Raw genomic sequence first — 18,397 nt, 5'->3', positions numbered from 1 at the left:
CTGCGGGGGCGGGGTGGGTCTAAAAGCATCCTGAAACCTAGGCCACACCCACCAGTATTTTTTTTTTTTTATGTGATAAAACACACATAACATAAAATTAAGCCTTTTAAAGCGCCACCAGCAGCACTGGCCAGTGACCCATGAGGCTCCTCCCTGACCAATGGGCATCGAGCAGTGCAAAAGCAAATCCCTCCACAAAGTTGGGAGAGCCATGCTGTGGGCTACACCTGCATGCAGGTGGGTACATATCTCCTGGATCCTGGGACCCTGCCTAAGAAAAGTGAGGAGGTGGAGAGCAAATCAAGCAGCTCAGTATCTGCTACTACTAGATAAAAGTGACTCGGGGCTTCCCTGGTGGCGCAGTGGTTGAGTCCGCCTGCCGATGCAGGGGACACGGGTTCCTGCCCCGGTCCAAGAAGATCCCACATGCCGCAGAGTGGCTGGGCCCGTGAGCCATGGCCGCTGAGCCTGCGCGTCCGGAGCCTGTGCTCCGCAACGGGAGAGGCCACGACAGTGAAAGGCCTGCGTACCACAAAAAAACCCCACAAAAGTGACTATGTCTGAATCAGCTTAATAGTAGGTACTCAATAAATGTTATCACTGTTATTGCAGTAACAGTGGCAGAGTCATCATTATTACTAGCTGTGTAGCTCTTAGCAATTCACATTAATCCTCTTAGACTCAGTGTCCTAGTTCGTAGAACAAGCTCGACACTACCGGAATGATCTAAGATCGTCATGGTGATTATATTACAAGATAAATTCATTTAAATTCGCTGGCAAATTGCTCATTAAGGGTTAGGACAGGAGAGATAAGTTGTTTTCTCCTTTTGATGTGAGAAAAATAAGACTATAATTATCTTACAGAAAAAAATAAAATAAAATGCCACCAATATTTTTCTGTAAGTTCTTCCAAGCGCAGCCAAGTCGGAGAAACACGAAGTTTAAGCATTCATTCACAGATGTTAGCCGGCCTCTGCTCGGAAGTAGAGATGCGGCTTCTTAGGTTAGCACATCTCACATCACACGTAGGACCTGAGATTCTGCATTTCTAACAAGCTCCAGGTGCTGCTGGGCAGCTAACTCCAAGTAGCAATGGTCCACGGGACCCTGACTGTCTCCTAGTGCCAGGGATGTTTCTGGGGTCCAGGTCTAGGCCGTTCACACCAGAGATGGACGAAGGCTTCCTGCTGGGGGGCAGGGAGTAGGGGCCTGAGACCCCTTAAGCCAGTGGGTCTCAACCAGGGGCAATTTTGATCCTGCCCAGGGACATCTGGTAATGTCTGGAGGCGTTTTCAGTTGTCATGGCTGGGGGCTACGGAGTGGGGATGCTACTGGCATCGCGTGGGTGGAGGCCAGGGATGCAGGTAAACCTCTGACAGTGCACAGGACGGCTCCCGTGACACACAACGCTCTGGCTCAAAGTGTTGGTACGCCGAGTGAGGAAACCTGCCCCTGAGCAGGCTTCAGGCTTTACCTGGGAACAGGTAAGAAATGCAAATCCCCGAGCCCCACCCCAGATATTCTGAATCAGAAGCAGGGTGGGCCCAGCGGCCTGTGTTGTAATGAGTCCCCCAGGTGATGGATGTTCAAGAGTGAGACCCTCCTCCTTGAAGCAGTATTTTCCAAACTTGCTTGATGACGAGGTTCACCCGGGCTACGTCTTCAGTGAAGTCCCTGGACTGGTATTTTTAAACAAGTGCCTGGGTCATTTTTGTCCATCGGGCCCAGGATACGGTGCCTGGAAAGACAGGAGGTGATTCCTAGAAAGCAGAGCTAAGGGAAAACACATTTCTAGCCGAGGGAAGAGGCTGTAGGTTCCGATGGCCTGGCTTGATATCACCCACCTTAGTGAAATCCCCAATGTCCTAGAGATGGAGCTGGCAGGGGGGAGGGATTTTCCGTACACCAAATGCACTGGGTACCGATGAATAATATTTAGAGCAGGTACAGGGGGAGAGTGGGGAGCGGTCAGCTGTGTCCTCTTTATTGGGCTCACGTCCGTATCCTCCACGCTGTGGCTTCCTTGGTCAGCAGGCTCAGCCGTCTCTTCATGCCTCTTGCATGTTAAGAGGGGAGGGGGGTCATCTCTGGGGCAGGTTGAGCTGGGTAGGGCAGGGCAGTCAACTCTGCCAAAGCAACTGGAGTTTCTGGGCTGGTCTCAATTATAGCGGGGGAAGGTTTAGTCCGTCCTTGTCCTTGCAAATAAGGTCAGTTCTTGATTATCTCTGCTAACGTCAGGGACAGTGGCCTGGATCTTTCAGAACAGAAGGTAATCCGAAATTCCTTTTTATTTGGCATCCCAGTGCCTCGAGTAATTTATTTTTCACAGCAGCGGATCTCCCCTAGTTATGTTGTACTGAGATTAATATTAAAATCAATCTGCATTCCTGGGGCCACAGCAGCTAGCAGGAGGGAAAAAGGAACCCCAGAGGCTTCTGGTTTAGAGAGAAGCCAGCTTGGGATTTCAAAGGTGCCAACTCTGGAAGCAGTCTTTGACCAGTCGCTCTCCCTGCCTCAGGCCCCCAGGGAGCGAGTAAGGCCTGGGTCTAGTGCTGTTTGTAAAAGGACAGCAGGGAGGCGCTCTGGGCAAAAAGCAGCCAGGTGGGGAGAGCCAGAGGGTCGGTCTGGGCATGACACTGCACACATTTGGGGCCGGTCATCCTGCGTGGTGGGCGGTGCCCTGTGCTCGGCGGCACCCCTGGCCTCCACCCACTAGATGCCAGTACCAGCGACCCCCCCAGGTGTGACAACCAAAGATGCCTCAAGACATGGCCAAATGTCCCCCGGGGGAGCAAGCTCCCTCCTGGGTGAGACCCAGTGCTCCAAGGGAAGGCTCAAATGTCACCTCCTTAGACCCCGAAGGAGCAGTTCCTCCCTCTAGGTCCTAAAGCACCGTATGGCACTTATTACAACAGCTTTCTGAGTCTCTCCCCCCCCGCCCCGCCCCTGCAGGCTATCCATGTCCTGAAGATGGGCCTGGGTCCCCATCTCTCTTCCCGGGGTCCGGCACTGTGGTTTTCCCCAGGCACACTCGCTGGATTCCCTGAGTGCATGTGAACATTGCGGTTCTCAGGGCCAAGGTCTGTTTCATTAGTCCCCCGTCCTTGGGGCTCCAGGGCTCCTATTTCACCAACTAGATGGCTCCTTCCAAACTACCTGGATGGGGCAGGTGAAACACCTTGCCCAGCCCAGTGAAGGCAGGGGCTCCTTCCCAGACAGACCCCTGGCTCAAGAATGCAGACTTCAACCTGGTCTTAGAGCCCCCTCTTTCTTACATAGGCCACGCCTCCGTGGAGGAGGTGGGGTGGGAGGAAGCTTGAGTGACAGCAGAAGGAGGGAGTAAGATAAATGGGTGGCTCAGTCTTACAGCACTTACTGCGTCACACAAACATGCTTTTGTAAGGATCAGTTTCTCCAGCGCTCCGACCGCCTACGTGGTGTGCGATTACATCCCCATTCTACAGATGGGGGGACACTGAAGCACAGAAAGGTAACGTACTCGCCCAAGGCCACAGGGGTCATAAGCAATGAGCTGGCATTGGAACCCAGGCATTTGGTACTGGAGTCTGTTTTTTTTTTTTTTCTCTTTTGGCCACGCCACGATGCTTGCAGGATCTTAGTTCCCCGACCAGGGATGCAACCTGGGCCGCGGCAGTGAAAGAGTTGAGTCTGTGTTTCTGAACCTCAGCTGTCTCTATTCGCAGCTCTGTTTCAGCCAGTAGTATGAGGTGACCCTCATACTTCTCCAGGGGCAGACAGCTGGCACACCCCTCACACCCTAATGTTGCGTCTAGGTCCCCTGGCCGGGGTGGAGGGTGGGTGGGAAGTGCGGACCCCACTTGGGCACAGCCTGGGGACGTCAGGAGCTGCGGCGGGGGTGGGGGGGGTTTGGAGCAGGCAGGTGTGGCATTAGCCCTCCCAGACCTGCCACCACAGGGGCCCCTGACCCTCTAGCCTAGGGTGTCAAGGTAAACGTAAATCCAAAAAGAAAAAATTTCCCTGGTGCAAAAAGGGAAAGAAATGCTTCTTTGAGCAGCATTTCCTTTAGAAAGCCGATCATCATAAATTACTCCTCTGTCCCTTTGAGAGGTGCGTAAACCTTTTTAAAGGCCAACGAAGGCTCGCAGCAGTTTTACAATCCAGGAACGTTTTCTTCCGGGGCTGGGAGCCATCTCTGAAATGGTAGCATCAGGGAGACTGTCCCCCATCTCCCCGGCACTTAGTGAGCCCTGATGGCCACACAATTACCAGGTGGATTTAGGATGAACCAGTGTGACAAATGGTGCTGCCGAGTCCTCTTGCTGGCGGACAGGAACCACTTACCTTGAGGCCAGGTATGGAAGGCGGTGCATCTATCTGCCTGGCTGTGTAGGATGAGCTCTGTCTTTACAATCCCCTTAGCAGATAGCCTGCGATGTGCATGGCAGTCTGGTTTAATGCTTATCTGGTAACAAAACTGTTTCATTCTTTTCCACCTCTGTGGCGGGGAGTCACTGGGTCCGCAGGTTTTCTCTTCAATTATTCCCCCCTCCCCACAAGGGCAGTGCCTTTGCCCGGGAGGCCAGGTTACCGTGGGCGGAGGGGAGCCTCTTCCAATGAGCGGTACATTCTCGTAGCGTGGGTTCCCACCGAAGAGCACAGCTTGGTTCCTGCAGGGCCGAAAGGAGCGGGGAGTGCTCAGGCTGGGGAGGTCGGGTGGGGCGGTGTCTGCTCAGATTTCTACAGGAGGGTCCCGGGGGTGTGCAGATGGGAGATGGAAAAGGACCGCGGATAGACGGGAGGGAGTGAGGGCAGGAAGACAGGGAGGCCTGGGGAGGAGCAGATGGGGTGATGGCGCCGGGAGCAGTGTGGCCTGGAGAAATGCAGCTTCTCGGGCCTTCAACCTGCTCTGCAAGCTTGAGGCAAAAGACCTGACACCTGCAGGGGCTCTTCCTCCAGCACTAGATGCTCCCCGGGGGCCTTCCCACCTGGCATCCTGGCTGCAGTGAGGGGACCGCGCTGGCCTCGGATGCCTCCTCCCCACCCGGCTCTCTGGACCCAAACATGCTGCCCGCAGATCCAGCCCGATGTGTCGGGGGAGGTACCGGGGAAGCCCTGGGAGCCCTGCCGTACATGTACTCCGAGACGGGGGCATTGGAGATAGTCTGGGCTGGGGGCTGCAGGCTGGTCTGGCTGCCCAGGCCGCTGCTGTAGCTGCAGAAGCTGCGAAGCTGCCCGCGAGGGGGGTTGTGGGCAGCGATGCGCCGGGCCTGGGGGTTGAAGGGGTCATCGTCGATGTCGTCGTAGTCTCTGTCCCTAGAATGACACGTAGGATATGACCAGCTGTGAAGGGCGAGGGAGGCTCCAGGCAGTGCGGCCCCGGCCTGCTTCCCTATCTTTCCTCCCAGGACTCTCCCTCTGGCCACAGGGGTTTCCTTGAGGTTCTTTGATATTACTCTGCTCCATTCCCAACTGCACATCCACCTCCTCCAGGCAGTCCACCATGCTGACCACAGGCACACGGATCCCCCCCTACCCTGCTTCCTTTTCTGATCTACTCTGAAGACACTGAAATACCATCTTGTCTCTGTCTATCTCCTCAATGAGACTATAGGTGCCCTGGTGCTACAATACGTCCTTCTGGTATTCTGAGGAACCCTCCCAGCTGCAGCATCACACCTCCAAGTCCTGCAGAGGAAGAGGGGATAAGCGAAGGATACCGGGCTGTGGCGTGACGCTGTCACCATCCTTGGCCCTACTCCTGCCCTGGCCCCCTCCAACCTCCTTTTGGGGTTCTGTCTGGACTTTCAGGGATGCTTGGGCAGAAATCCAGCCGGCCTGTTGGGGCTGAATGCCTGGTCCCCCTGCTGCCCTTCTCCATCCCAGGTTATCAGCTCTCGGTTCAGTCACAGAGCTGAGCCTCCTGCCTCCTCCCCCAGGAAGCCGCCCAGGCAGCCCACCTGGTGGCAAAGTGCTTCCAGGCCCCTGGCCCCATGCAGATCATGGTGGAGAAGGCGAGGGCAGCCAGGAGGGAGAAGAGGCCGAGGTACAGCAGGCCCTCGAGGCCGTCGTAGCAGATGCCAGTGAGGGCGTCCAGGTAGTCCTGGCGGAGGAAGAGGGACACACAGTTGGAGGGGGAGTGGGACACAGCCCGGGGTTTGAGCTGGTCTCTGAAAGCCCCTCGCCCCCAGCCTGGACTCGGGATCTCTGCCCCTCCCCCATCCCAAGCACCTTGAACAGCCACTCAGGGTCCACACTCGGGACCCCGACACAATGGGGCCTCTCGGGTCCTGTCTACAAGCCTTTGCTGAATACCTACTGTGTGCTGGGCTCTGAACAGGGCAGATGAGCTTGCAGGGTAGGGGAGCCAGGGGACAGGGGGCATTCAATCTGAGGCCAGGACGGCAAGGAGTGGAGTGTGCCTTGAGCAGCTGAGGCAAAGCAGACAAGCTTGGTGTGTTCAGGAAAGAGGAAAAAGGCCAGCAGGGGACAGGTGAGATGGCACCAGGTCATGCTGGGCCTCGCAGGACAGGCGAGGAGTTTGAATTTTACACAAGGTGACGGGAAGACATGGGCAGGTTTGGGGATGGAAGGGATGTGATCCTATTCATTTTTTTTTTTTTTTTTTTTTTGTGGTACACGGGCCTCTCACTGCTGCGGCCTCTCCCATTGTGGAGCACAGGCTCCGGACGCGCAGGCTCAGCGGCCATGGCTCACGGGCCCAGCCACTCCGCAGCATGTGGGATCTTCCCGGACCAGGGCACGAACCCGTGTCCCCTGCATCGGCAGGCGGACTCCCAACCGCTGCGCCACCAGGGAAGCCCGATCCTATTCATTTTTAAAAGACCGCTCTGGCTGCCTGGCTGCCATATATGAAAGGTAAGGGGGCAGGAGAAAGTGGGGACCGGCTAGGAGGTCACGGTTGTCACCCAGGGGAGCGGGATGGTGCTCGGACCAAGGCGGGAGCTGTGGAGGGAGAGAGAAGCGGACGGAGCAGGATATATTTGAGAGTATAGCTGTGAGGACTTGCTGAGGGATTGGATGTGGAAGGGGCGGAAGGGTACTGGGGCGACTCCCATGTTCTCAGCTCTGAAGTCAGACTGCTGGGGTCGGAAACCCAAGCCCTTGCATTGATCTTCAGTAAGCTACTTTTTAGATATACATATAGATAGTTAGGTAGGTAGATAGATACATCTGTCTATCTACCTATCTATATCTATCCATCCACATACATAGACACACACACACGTTGCTTACCTATAAAATTTCCCATAAGATAACATGTATCTCACAGTAAAACCGTGAGGACTCAATGACATGTTGGCTATAAACTGCATGAAACAAGGCCGAACACAGAACCAAGGACTCAGTAAACCGCAGCTGTGAACATTATTACGAATATTTGCTCGAATTCCACACGCGGTATGAAACATCGACATGCAGTGGTTTTCTGCTTTGGGGGAGAGAGGGCCTCACATACTCCCAGTGTGTTCCCTGCACGATTGCCCGATATTCCAAACTCCTAGAGATGACCCTGGCAATGAGAGTGGGATGTCCACTTGCAGTTCAGGAATTGGTCAGGTGGACCAGATGGCTGGGAGTCTGGGCAATGGGGAACAGCCACCGTCATACAGCTCAGGGCCCCCCAGCGTTCTAGAGGTAAACGGATCCAACTCTCCTACCTTTCACCGAGGCTCCCCGGCTCAGCTACTGGAGAGAATCCAGAAACCAGGCACCTCTTCTACCCCATTCCCTGGCCCGAAGGGAGCCCAGGCAATAACTCTCCCAGCCTCTGCGGCCTTGTCTCTGGGAAGACGTGGCTGCTGGGGTGCCCCCCCCCACCGCCTTCCACCCGCGCCCCCAGGGCCACCCCGGCACCTTGTGCAGCCCCCGGCAATCCAACACGGCCATCAGCTGGTGGAGGCTGGACTCAGATGAATTCAACAGGAGCTGGATCCTGAGCAGATCTTTCTGAAGCAGGAAGAAAGAAAGAGACAAACATGCAGGCAGACAGAGAGGCAGAGAATGAGCGCTGGGGGGAGGGCTCGTGGATAAAACCGCAGCCTTTAAAGCCAAAGGAAGCGGCTAGGCTGCCGGGAGGGAATACTTTCTTTCCACAGCCTGGTCTCCGAAGCCCGGCCCTGTGGGAGGTGGCCGGCCACCTTACCTCTGCTGTGGGGAACAGCGGGACAGCAAACTGCAGCAGTCCCGTCACCTGGATGTGCATGGTGGTCAGCGAGCGCTGGAAGACGGTCAGTGCCTGGGCCAGGAGAGACCGAGGTCCCGCATGAGCTTCGATTCCCGGGAGACCCCCGCGGCTGCCTGATTCCCCTTCCCCGTGTGCAGCTGCAGTGGCCTCCCTGATCACGGCCCTTCCTGCTTACAGGAGGTCTTCCCCTCAGCCCTCAGGCTTCTTGGGGGCCGCACCGTTCTCTTGCTTCCTGCTACTCTAAATGACCTGCTGGGACAGCCTTGCCCGGGGGTGGGGCTTGTGAGAAATGCAGAATCTTGGGCCCCAACCCAGATCTACTGCACAGCCTCTGCATGGTAACCAGTATCCAGGGTGATGGATGGGCATGCACGCTGCCCGAGAGCACTGTCCCCTGCAGAGGACCCCAAAGGAGCAAAGAACACCCAGCCACTGCCACCTTATTGGTCAGTGCTGGGGCTTGGGGACCAGAGGGAGCGAGCTGACCACCAAGGGGGCTGGGGGCAGGGTGAGGGCTGGGCTGGGCGGGCCGTACCTGCTGGAAGGGGCTGCTTGCACTCTGACTGCAATACAGGTAGTAACGGGTCACCTCTGCAAGGCAAAGACACTGGGTCAGGCAGGAGCTCACACGTGACCAGGTGCTCATCCATCCTCAGCGGCCAAGCCGGTACCCGAGCTCCCCAAGGAGGTAACTTCTAAGAAATGACCCAGTGGTCCAGCTGGACCTGAAGTCCAGGGGTGGGGAGGCAATGGGTGACTACCGTGCTGAAAGGGGTAAGTAGATGCACAGCCTGGCTGACCACGGGCCTGGACTGGGCATCCTGAGTGGCTCTGACCACAGAGGCCCGACAGCTTGTTACCTGTGCGGAGCTGGCCCTCCGTGATGTTGAGGATGAAGGCGTCGGGAGCCGCGCAGAAGTCGCCGGTGCCCTGAGCCGGGGAGAGACGGGAGGGGTGGAGGAAAGTCACACACCGGAGCCCTGGGAGGAACCGGGTGCCCTTGGCCCCAGGCACGGGGACCCTGCAGCTCAGACCCAGGTGGGCAAAAAGTCAACAGCCATCCTCCCTGCGCTCAAATCCTGGCTCGGCCCCTGCCCAGCTCTGTAACTTTACAGACAAATGCCTTATCCTGTGTCTCAGCGGCCTCCTCAGTCACATGGAGAGAAAAACGCTATTCGCCTAATCAATTAATCTACATACAGTACTCAGAAAAGTGGCCAACAGCAGGCACTACGATCCGTTAACTCTTATTTCCAAATGCCTCTTCTGGGATGGACCTGGGTCAAGGGTAAGCTGCGGGACGTGTCTTGGAGAGTTATTTGCACCATGACCTCGCTCGCTCATCTGTTTTATTTTTTGTCTTACTGTTAACAAGTCCATCCCCACTCTGGGGCTGTCCATCTATGAAGCCTCCCTCAGAATCTCTTTCTAAAAAACGACATTGGTGCTTAATCCATCTTTGAGCTTTTGGGTGCAGGTCCTGTCATGATGAGATGGGGGACCAGGAAGCGCACGGGCTGAGAGGACACGGGTTCCGGGCTCTGCCACTGCTGCGTTGGGGGACGGGGACACCGCAGCGCAGCCTGGCTAGGTGACCACCAAGGGCCCACAGGGCTGAGTGGAAGCACGTCTGGGCCCTGGAAGAGGCAGCAGCAAGGATGCCATCCTCTGAGCCAGGCCCTCCCCAGATCTGGCCTGGGGGGTGCAGTGGGACACTGGGTAGAGGGGGACTTCCACATTTCAGAGCAGCCAGGGGAAGCTCTGGTCCTCTGGCCTGTTCCAAGGGGCACCCCCGCTCCAGTGCATGCTCTCCAAGCTGGGGACTCCTCTCCATGGCCCCTTCCTGCCAGTGCCCTGTCCTCCTTCAGGAAGGGCTGCCTCAGGGGGCAATGCTGGAGCATCACTCATTCATTCACCGAATCGACAAATATTTATTGAGCACCTACTAGGTACCGCACGATGTTCTAGGCATGAGACGCAGTGGCAAGCTGTGCTATGGCACTTACGGCCTAGAAAGTGTGTGTCTGGGTGGGAATGGGGAATAAAACGCCCCTCCAGATACAGAGCTTCCACACAGCCACATCTGTACACGTGCACACGTATACACGCTCACACACCCACATGCCTCAGGACCCTGGGAGAACCGTTTTATACCCCAATCACTAGGATCCATCATCAGACTGGTTTATTAATATAAATCAGAGCTGCTGCACCAGCGGGCCCAGGGGTGCACCCTCACCCTCGTTACAGGAGCGGCAGAGAGAGGGGAGCCAGAGCCAGGCCGGGGCACGGGGAGGCCTTGGGAAACATGACGAGCGAGGCCGCCATCTTGGTCTGGGTCACCCCCAACGAGTTTGGGATCCAAAGAAGGACAGGAGGCCACTGGCAGTGGCTCCACCAGGGATGCGCCCCTCACCCCCCCTCCTCAGGCCAGGTCTGCTCTTCAGACCCTCAGTGAGGATTCAACCTTCCTATCGGTGAAGACAAGGGCCGTATGTGTGTGTGCACACGTGTGCTTTCTTCACGCAACGGGGATGGGGATGGGGGCGGGGGAGGGGGAGGGTGCGCTGAGCACACCTGTGGGTGGTGCGCTGGAGTCACCCTGTGACCCTCCTAGAAAGGTAGTAAATGTACAGTAAACCAATGGACCCTTACTATGTGCCTCCCAGGGGTCAACCAACCCATCTCTTCCCGACAACAACCCTTCAAGGCGACTGCTGTTCTCCCCATTTTACACAACAGGAGACAAGGAGAGGGAGGCCTGGGGAACTTCAGTTATGTCCCCGGGGCCCCCTGCTGGGGAGAGGGGGAGGGGATGAGGACCCAGCCAGGGGGGCCCAGAGGCCAGGCTCCTTGGGCTTGGAGTATATAATTGTAATATTTACCTATCATTTGCTTTTGTATTTGTTCAAAGTATTGGCTATTTTTATAAAATTCTTTGGAAGTTCTTCCTTTATTGATTGGAAGCAGATTATTTTTTGCACTATTAAAATAAGCTTATTATATGAAATATTAAAAAAAAACAAAAACCCTCACTGGGTCAGGGCCCAGTGAGGTGGGCCCGCCGTCCCTCCGTGGCCAATTCCCAGGGAGACTGCGGCCAAAGCACCTGGGTGACCCGTTCCTCCATCCTCTCCCGGAATCCACTTCTCCTCCTTCCTTCTCCTTGGGTGCTTTCTCTCCTCTCTGCCCCTCACCCTTCACCTCTGCCTTACACTCCGGACCGCACAGGGGGTGGTCGGGCAGATAAGGCTCAGCTACCCGGCTCCCCGCTCCCTCCCCATCACATTCTTAGGGGCAACAGCTCCACTCCTGTCTCATGGAGGCCCTTTCCGGGGGGAACGGGGAAAGCAGGGGGTGAGGCCACCCCTGCAGCGGGAAGGCAGTGTTGGAGCTCTGGTCCCACAGATCTCAAAAACAAAAACACCACCCCCGAAAAACAGGCTCAGAGGGCAGGGGCAGTGGCCACACAAAAGCTCCCCACAATAGCCTTTGAGGGCCTGGCTCCTTCACCCCCAACTTCCTATTAAAATGCAGCAGGATCTGTAGCCCCATCAAAGGCCCATTCACTCCCTCACCCTCTCTCTCTCTCACACACAAGGGCCTGACTAATTGAATTAGGGAAATGGCCTTTCTCTCCAGCTCCCTGGCGTCCCCGCTGGGAAGGAGTTGTCTCCCAAAAGGCAGCCCGTGGTGGCCAGCTGGAGGCCATCGCTGCTTTGAGAAGGCAGATGGAGGAAGGGCCCACCATATGCAAGCTTCCCTGCGCCCACTCTTGTCCCTGGAGGAGAGGCTGTCGCCAGGCAGCTGTGCGTGGGGCTCCGGCCAGCAGCCGCTCCCCCCAGACCATGTACAGCCCACCCAGCTCCAGATGAAGGCAGGATGCGCTTGAGTATGGCCTGCGCTCTCCTCCTCTGCTCTTCCCTGTATCTGGAGGGGCCTCAGCCCCGGGAATGTAGGTTCCGCCTGTCCAGTGTTCCCTCCTGCCCAAAGCCATGGGCGGAGGGGAGACAAAACAGGATATGCCCACCTCCTCCCCCTGCTGGACAAGCTTTGCCCAAAGCTACTCTGAGCCAAGCTGCACCAGGGTCTACTCATTTTGGGGGCGTCATGGATGCACAGTGGTCAAGGCCAGAGCCACCAGCCAGCCCCCAAGTCACTGGGCCAGGCACGTATTTGGGTAGAGGGGTTCCAGTGAGCCCTTTTCTTTTCTCCCCAGGTGGAAAGGGCAGAACGGATGCAGGTCACGGGGTTCCTTTGTGGCCCTTAAGTCAGCTAGGGGTTCCCGGAAATCCCTTGGTACAGCCTGTGCCCCCCCCCCACACACACACACACTGCACCACCATGTATCGATTCACACGGGATTGCAATGATCTGCCTACATGTCTTTCCTCTGCAGGCTGCGACTTAGTCAAGAGCAAACATCACGTCCTCCTGTTTCTGCATCTCCAGGCACCTGCACCATCGAGTGCCACACAGCCAAGCATCAGCTGAACGAACGAACGAACGAACGAACGACACGCACACAGCTTCTCTAGAGCATTAGGTCTATTAAAGACCAAACATGCCTGCACAGGAAGCTTCCCCCCTTACACTCCTGACCCACCGTGTGTGTGTGTGTGTGTGTGCGTGCACGCTTGGTTTTGTTCTTTTCACATCTCGAGGCATCCCACCAGGAAACATACACGTCTGCGTTGTAGGTGGTGTGTGTGAGTCCAAGGGCAAGGGGACGGGAAGCAGGTGAAACGCCACCGTCCACGTTCCTGACGCCGGGGAAGCCGGCCCACGAGTGTGCTTCTGAAGCTGGAGGGCTCCTCCGGCCTGAGGCTCAAACCCCGCCCACACCCACCAGACCTGGTTAGTTCTTTATACCCAGAGAGAAGGCACCTGGTCATCTGTGCCCGTCCTCACAAGCCGTGGCTGGGAATGGGCCAGCGGGGTGGGAAAGGGCTCAGGCTTCAAGGGTCTTATCTTGGCTCCGCCCTGAAATGCCTCGTGACCCGGGGCAAGCCCCTTCCTTTCCCTGGGCCTGTGTCCCCATCTGAAGGCGGAGGGGCTGGCACAGCCCCTTTAGTCCTGAGACTCTGGGATTCTAGGTTAGGGATTGAGACTGGCAGCCGGCCCTGCCCCGGGGACGCTGGACAGACGGTCCACCTGGTCAGACCACCCAGCACCCCCAGGACACCCAACTCACCACCGCCACAGCAGTGTCAGCTGCCAGGGACGTCCAGCTGAGAAGCAGGGCCACCACCCCACAGCACAGCACCCTAGGAGAGAGGCAGCTGCCGGTGGGATCCAGGCCGAGGCCGGCAGGCGGGGGACCCCGTGATGGCTGTCACCCCGCCAACCTTCAACGCCCTCCCTCTCGGCTACGATCTTGTCTCCCCGACCCCCAGACTCTTGCAGTGGCCCTGAGGGCAGCCTCAGCCCCTGCCCTGACATCGCCCCGCTGATTGCTGGCGGAGGGATATGGACCGATGCCTGGGGCACCGGTCCCTGAGCCGACGACACGGCAGTGAGGGCGTAAGCTGAGGAAGTGAGTGTCTCTAACGCCTCAGCTGCTCAATGGTCAGGCCCAGGAGGGAGGGGACACGTGAAGAAAGCCTGGTGTGGCTTGGTGTCCAGATGGTGAGTCAGTGGCTGCTGCCCCCACTACATCCTCCCAGCCCTGCCAGGCCCTCATCTCTCTGATGGTGGCACTGTCACCCCACACCCTTGGCCAGCTCCTGTCCCAGGTCCAGAAGCGGGGCTACTCACGAGGCCAGGAGGCACCTGGAGCTCTTGGCCAGTCCCAGGCAGGCGAGGAGGCAAAGGACCAGGTCCAGGACGAAGAGCAGGAGGTAGGAGAGCCACCTGAGCAGACCGGAAGGGATGGTCAGGGGAGCAGGGCAGAACTGCCCACCTGGGGTCCACCAGGGAGCCCTGGACCACTGCCCCAGGCCCGCTGGACCCTTCGCGATACAAACCGCCCACAGCCAGTGGCTGAGCAAACTAGACCAGGGGCGCCCCTGCCCCGGACAGGAAGAACCCAGCGTGCATGGTGGACAGCTCCTCTGGGCTCCGGGAGCTGCACCCCGCTTCTGCCCGGACAAAGGAGTCACCTTCCCCTGCCCCAGCTGAATGTCTGAACCAGCACGGTCCCCTGAACTTTCTACAGTGATGCAAGTGGACCACCTCTGCACTGTCCACTCTCTCTGCCACTACCCACGTGGGGCCACGAGAGTGTGAAACATGGCTGGTGCAACCGAGGAAATAAATTTCTCCTTTCATTTACTTTTTTTTAAACTTTTTTAAAAAAATTGAAATATAGTTGCTGTACAATATTACATAAGTTCAGGTGTACAATATAGTGGCTCACAGGTTTTGAAGGTGATACTCCATTTATAGTTATTGTAAAATATTGGCTACATTGTACAATATATCCTTGTAGCTTATTTTATTTTTTTTAATTTAATTTTTATTTTATATTGGAGTATATAGTTTTTTTCTTTCTTTTTTGGCCACACCCGGTGGCATGTGGGATCTCAGCTCCCCGACCAGGGATCGAACCCACGCCCCCTGCAGTGGAAGCGCGGAGTCTTAACCACTGGAGTGCCGGGGAAGTCCTGGAGTGTACGTAGTTGACTTACAATGTTGTGTTGGTTTCAGGTGTACAGCAAAATGATTCAGTTATACATATATTCTTTTGATTAGTTTTTTTTTTTTCCTGCGGTAAGCGGGCCTCTCACTGTTGCGGCCTCTCCCGTTGCGGAGCACAGGCTCCGGACGCGCAGGCTCAGCGGCCATGGCTCATGGGCCCAGCCGCTCCGCGGCATGTGGGATCTTCCCGGACCGGGGCACGAATCCATGTCCCCTGCATTGGCAAGCGGACTCTCAACCACTGCGCCACCAGGGAAGCCCTTGATTAGGTTTTGATTTCAACCACCTTTTGTGCCAGGCACCGAGCTTAGGGCCAGGGGGTTCTCGGATGCGTGGGTTCATCCCCAGACCATCAGGAGCTCGGGGTGGGTCAAGGGAGCCTGGGCCAGGTCATCCCAGGGCACCAAGAACCTCCAGGCCTCCCAGCCCCTCACTCCTCTGGCCTTTTGCTGCCCACCCAGGGCTGAGGTGATGGGGAAAGGCAGTCACACAAGCTGGAGAACTTGGCAAGTTGCACCCCCCCTCCCCCTTGAGCCTCAGTTTGCAAACCTGTGAAGGAGGCCGGAACTCTGTGAGGATTAAGTGCTTGCTAAATGAAAAGGGAAACAAAGAAAGGCAGAGGGATTCCGGGGTCCCTGCTTTTCTGCTTCTCCAAAGCACGGGCTGCAGAGCCCAGGGTACCCAAGTCCAAGGGCGCTGACAAGACCCCAAGCGAAGCACCCTGGTTCGTTTCCTTCCAAACAGGATCCCAAGGTGCCCTCACACCTCAGCTCCAGCCTCGCTGAGCAGCCACTTCCATCGGCCCTGCGCTGGGGGACCAGTCTGAGCGTTGGGGACTGGTGGACGGAGAAGGCAGGGAGCAGAGAGAAGGAGCTTCTCCTAGTCCCAGAAGAGGGAAGTCTTCTGATCATTATGTCTCTTGATGCAAAAGCCAAGCAAATTCGTTGACTTCTCTCCAGCAAATGTTTTCTGCTTCACTAATACCACAAGGAGGGTAAGAAAGAGCTTGGAGTGTGGGTAGGGAGTGGGGTGGAGCTGGAAGAAAGTGACAAAGAAGATCCAAGTTGGGGAGAGCACGCTGGAGGCCGCCTGGCAGCCACACCAGGTTCCTTCCCCCTTTACGAATGGAGGCTAAACGCCTCAAAAAAGGGACTAATCAAAATCCTCGATTCCCGGCGTGGAGTGGAGCTGGGGCAGCCATTGTAGTCTCTGGAGCTCCCAGGAATGGATCTAGCGGCTCTGGGGAAGTGCAGAGCCCGCCCCGCCCACCACTAGGACGAGGCCACCAAGAGCCAGTCTTCTTAGACTCAGAGTCGGAGCTTGAAAGAACCTCAGGAACATCTAGCATTAGAATCTCATTCTACAGGGCTTCCCTGGTGACGCAGTGGTTAAGACTCCGCCTGCCAATGCAGGGGACATGGGTTCGAGCCCTGGTCCGGGAATATCCCACATGCCACGGAGCAACTAAGCCCGTGCGCCACAACTCCTGAGTCCGTGCACCACAGCTACTGAAGCCCACATGCCTAGAGCCCGCGCTCCGCAACAAGAGAAGCCACTGCAATGAGAAGCCCGCACGCTGCAAGGAAGAGTAGCCCCCGCTTGCCGCAATTAGAGAAAGCCCGCACGCAGCAACGAAGACCCAACGCAGCAAAAAATAAATTTTTAAAAAAAGAACCTCGTTCTACAGATTGTTAAACTGAGGCCCGTGGGAGAAGAGCCTGGACCAGGAATTCCAGACTCTCCATGTCTCGGAGCCTTCCTACAAGAGACACAGCCAGCCACCAGGCGCCTCTCAAAGTCCTGGTTTCATGTTTCCAACATAAAGGTTTCTTGTTACCTCTCTCTTCTCTCCTCTGTACATTAGCAGGAAATCAGTTAGGACTGCTTCTAACCGACTCTCCACGATGACTGTGTTTCAAGGCATCCACGCCTCCTTGTGTAGTAAAGGGTTCCTGGAAACAGCTCTGCCAGGCGGATGCATTTTCCCAGAGGAGCCTGGTGATGACCTGGGGATGTGTTTCTAACCAAGAACTTGGCTCTTGCAGGAGCAGCTCAGGCCCCTACTCTCTCAGCTCCTCCCATATCCGGTGTTGATGCGATTGCCGTTACACCCTTTGTAAATCTCCGGAGAGGAGTCTCTTGGCTTTTTAATTGCCTCCAATACTTAGCCAGGCCTTGTGTAAAAGCACTAAAAAGAATTTGCTTAGCTGGATGGCTGTGCTGTAGAACCATTTGGAAAGCAAAGATGTGGAGGCTGTCCAAAGGAGACCCAGCCCCTAAGGCTGGTTAGGTCATGAAGAATAAAATAAGGCTTTTGTTTTAGGGCAGCTCAGGCAAGAGGCGGGAGCAAACAGCAGATGAGGGGAAGGGACAGAACATCAGGTGCTAACCTTGAACTAGACCTGAACGGGGTGGAAGCTGGGGATGGGGGCTCCAGAGGACGCTCTCAGTCACCCACGTTGAAATAGATACTGTGCAGTGGTCACCACACTTACCCCAGTTTTTCATAAAATGATCTTAAACATAAGTCCCGGTTGATACACACATTCTGACTTATTTCACCACAGTCATTCTCAAAGCGCCCGCGTTAGGCCCTTCGGCGTACGTGGCCCCAGGTTAGGTCCACTCAGAGAGAATGGCAGGGTCAAAACGGATACCTAACTTTCCACGACAAAAAGATTTAGGAGGCTCAGGCAGTGACTGTCCCTCATGTCACAGGACTAATCAGATGCCACTGTACTGGGTCACAAGTCACAACCAGTCCTTAGAGTTGGCAGCTTCTGTGTGGTCACTTGGGAGAAAGGTGCTTTTGCACGTGGGCGAAAAAAAATCTGGTGGGAAGCTGCATTGGTGACATCTGGAAAGGCAGGGGCTGGATGGGTGGAAGGGGAGGAACAAGGAGCGCTGTCCAGGGCCGGGGGAGGGGGGGGCCGGGCCTCATGAGCTCCCCCTGGTCGGGGCCCGGCCATCTCCTACCCCGGGGAAGGGAGAGCCCTGGATGGGGAGGTCTCTGGCCAGAGGCCACCAGAAGCATTTTCTCTGGGTCAGTTCAGCCTGGGATGGGGCTTTCTCATAAAGGGGAAATGAACCCAGAGTAAACTGTGCAACGTTGTGGTAAAGACTCTGACCTTTGCTAATGGCTTGAAGGGGAGGCAACAAACTGGGGCGGGGGGGGGGCGGGCGGCGGGAGGGGCATCCAAAGAGCGGACACCTGCTCTTCAGGGCTCCTGTGTCCATTGCTCCCCAGCACTGCCTCCGTGCCAGGCGCCCTGCCCTGGGTGCGCAAGGACGTGTATGCCATGAGTGGGTGTCACCCTTCGGCTGGGAGCCCCCCAAAGCCGGGACTGCCTCCTCCTTTCTTGGTTGTCCCCAGAGTGACCTTCACCAGACCCTGTGCGTGGAGGGAGGGCGGCCGGTCCCTGGTCAGCTGGCCTGTGTCCAGTGCCTTCACCTGGGATGGGGTTTGGGTGATGGGGAGGCAGGGGAGACGTAAATGAAACCCCAAAGGCTCGATGACACAGGTATGAACCTGCATACCTGATATGGCAAAGGTGGGGTGGCGCCCCGC

At 56.5% G+C, this 18,397-nt stretch overlaps 1 protein-coding gene and 1 non-coding gene across 2 annotated transcripts in view; one reads left to right on the top strand and one right to left on the bottom strand.

Annotated features, from left to right (window-relative positions):
• TTYH2 (tweety family member 2) overlaps nt 1–18,397 on the bottom strand; it is a 37,935-nt gene that overhangs the window by 630 nt on the left and 18,908 nt on the right. Inside the window, exons 5-13 of the mRNA XM_065897169.1 lie at nt 13,948–14,043; nt 13,385–13,457; nt 9,051–9,120; nt 8,726–8,781; nt 8,149–8,241; nt 7,860–7,952; nt 5,942–6,084; nt 5,115–5,297; nt 4,573–4,651 (exon numbers count right to left, since the gene is read on the bottom strand). Coding sequence (XP_065753241.1) covers nt 4,573–4,651; nt 5,115–5,297; nt 5,942–6,084; nt 7,860–7,952; nt 8,149–8,241; nt 8,726–8,781; nt 9,051–9,120; nt 13,385–13,457; nt 13,948–14,043 — 886 coding nt within the window. The remainder of the gene's footprint in view (nt 1–4,572; nt 4,652–5,114; nt 5,298–5,941; nt 6,085–7,859; nt 7,953–8,148; nt 8,242–8,725; nt 8,782–9,050; nt 9,121–13,384; nt 13,458–13,947; nt 14,044–18,397) is intronic.
• Nucleotides 122–249, top strand: LOC136139597 (small nucleolar RNA SNORA35). The gene has a single exon (XR_010657117.1). It is a non-coding gene; the product is annotated as a small nucleolar RNA SNORA35 (small nucleolar RNA).

This window comes from Phocoena phocoena, chromosome 19 (assembly GCF_963924675.1).
Source record: "Phocoena phocoena chromosome 19, mPhoPho1.1, whole genome shotgun sequence".
NCBI classification, from domain to species: Eukaryota; Metazoa; Chordata; class Mammalia; order Artiodactyla; family Phocoenidae; genus Phocoena; species Phocoena phocoena.
The sequence above is the reverse complement of the archived record's forward strand: the minus strand, read 5'-3'. Positions and strand labels throughout refer to the sequence as shown.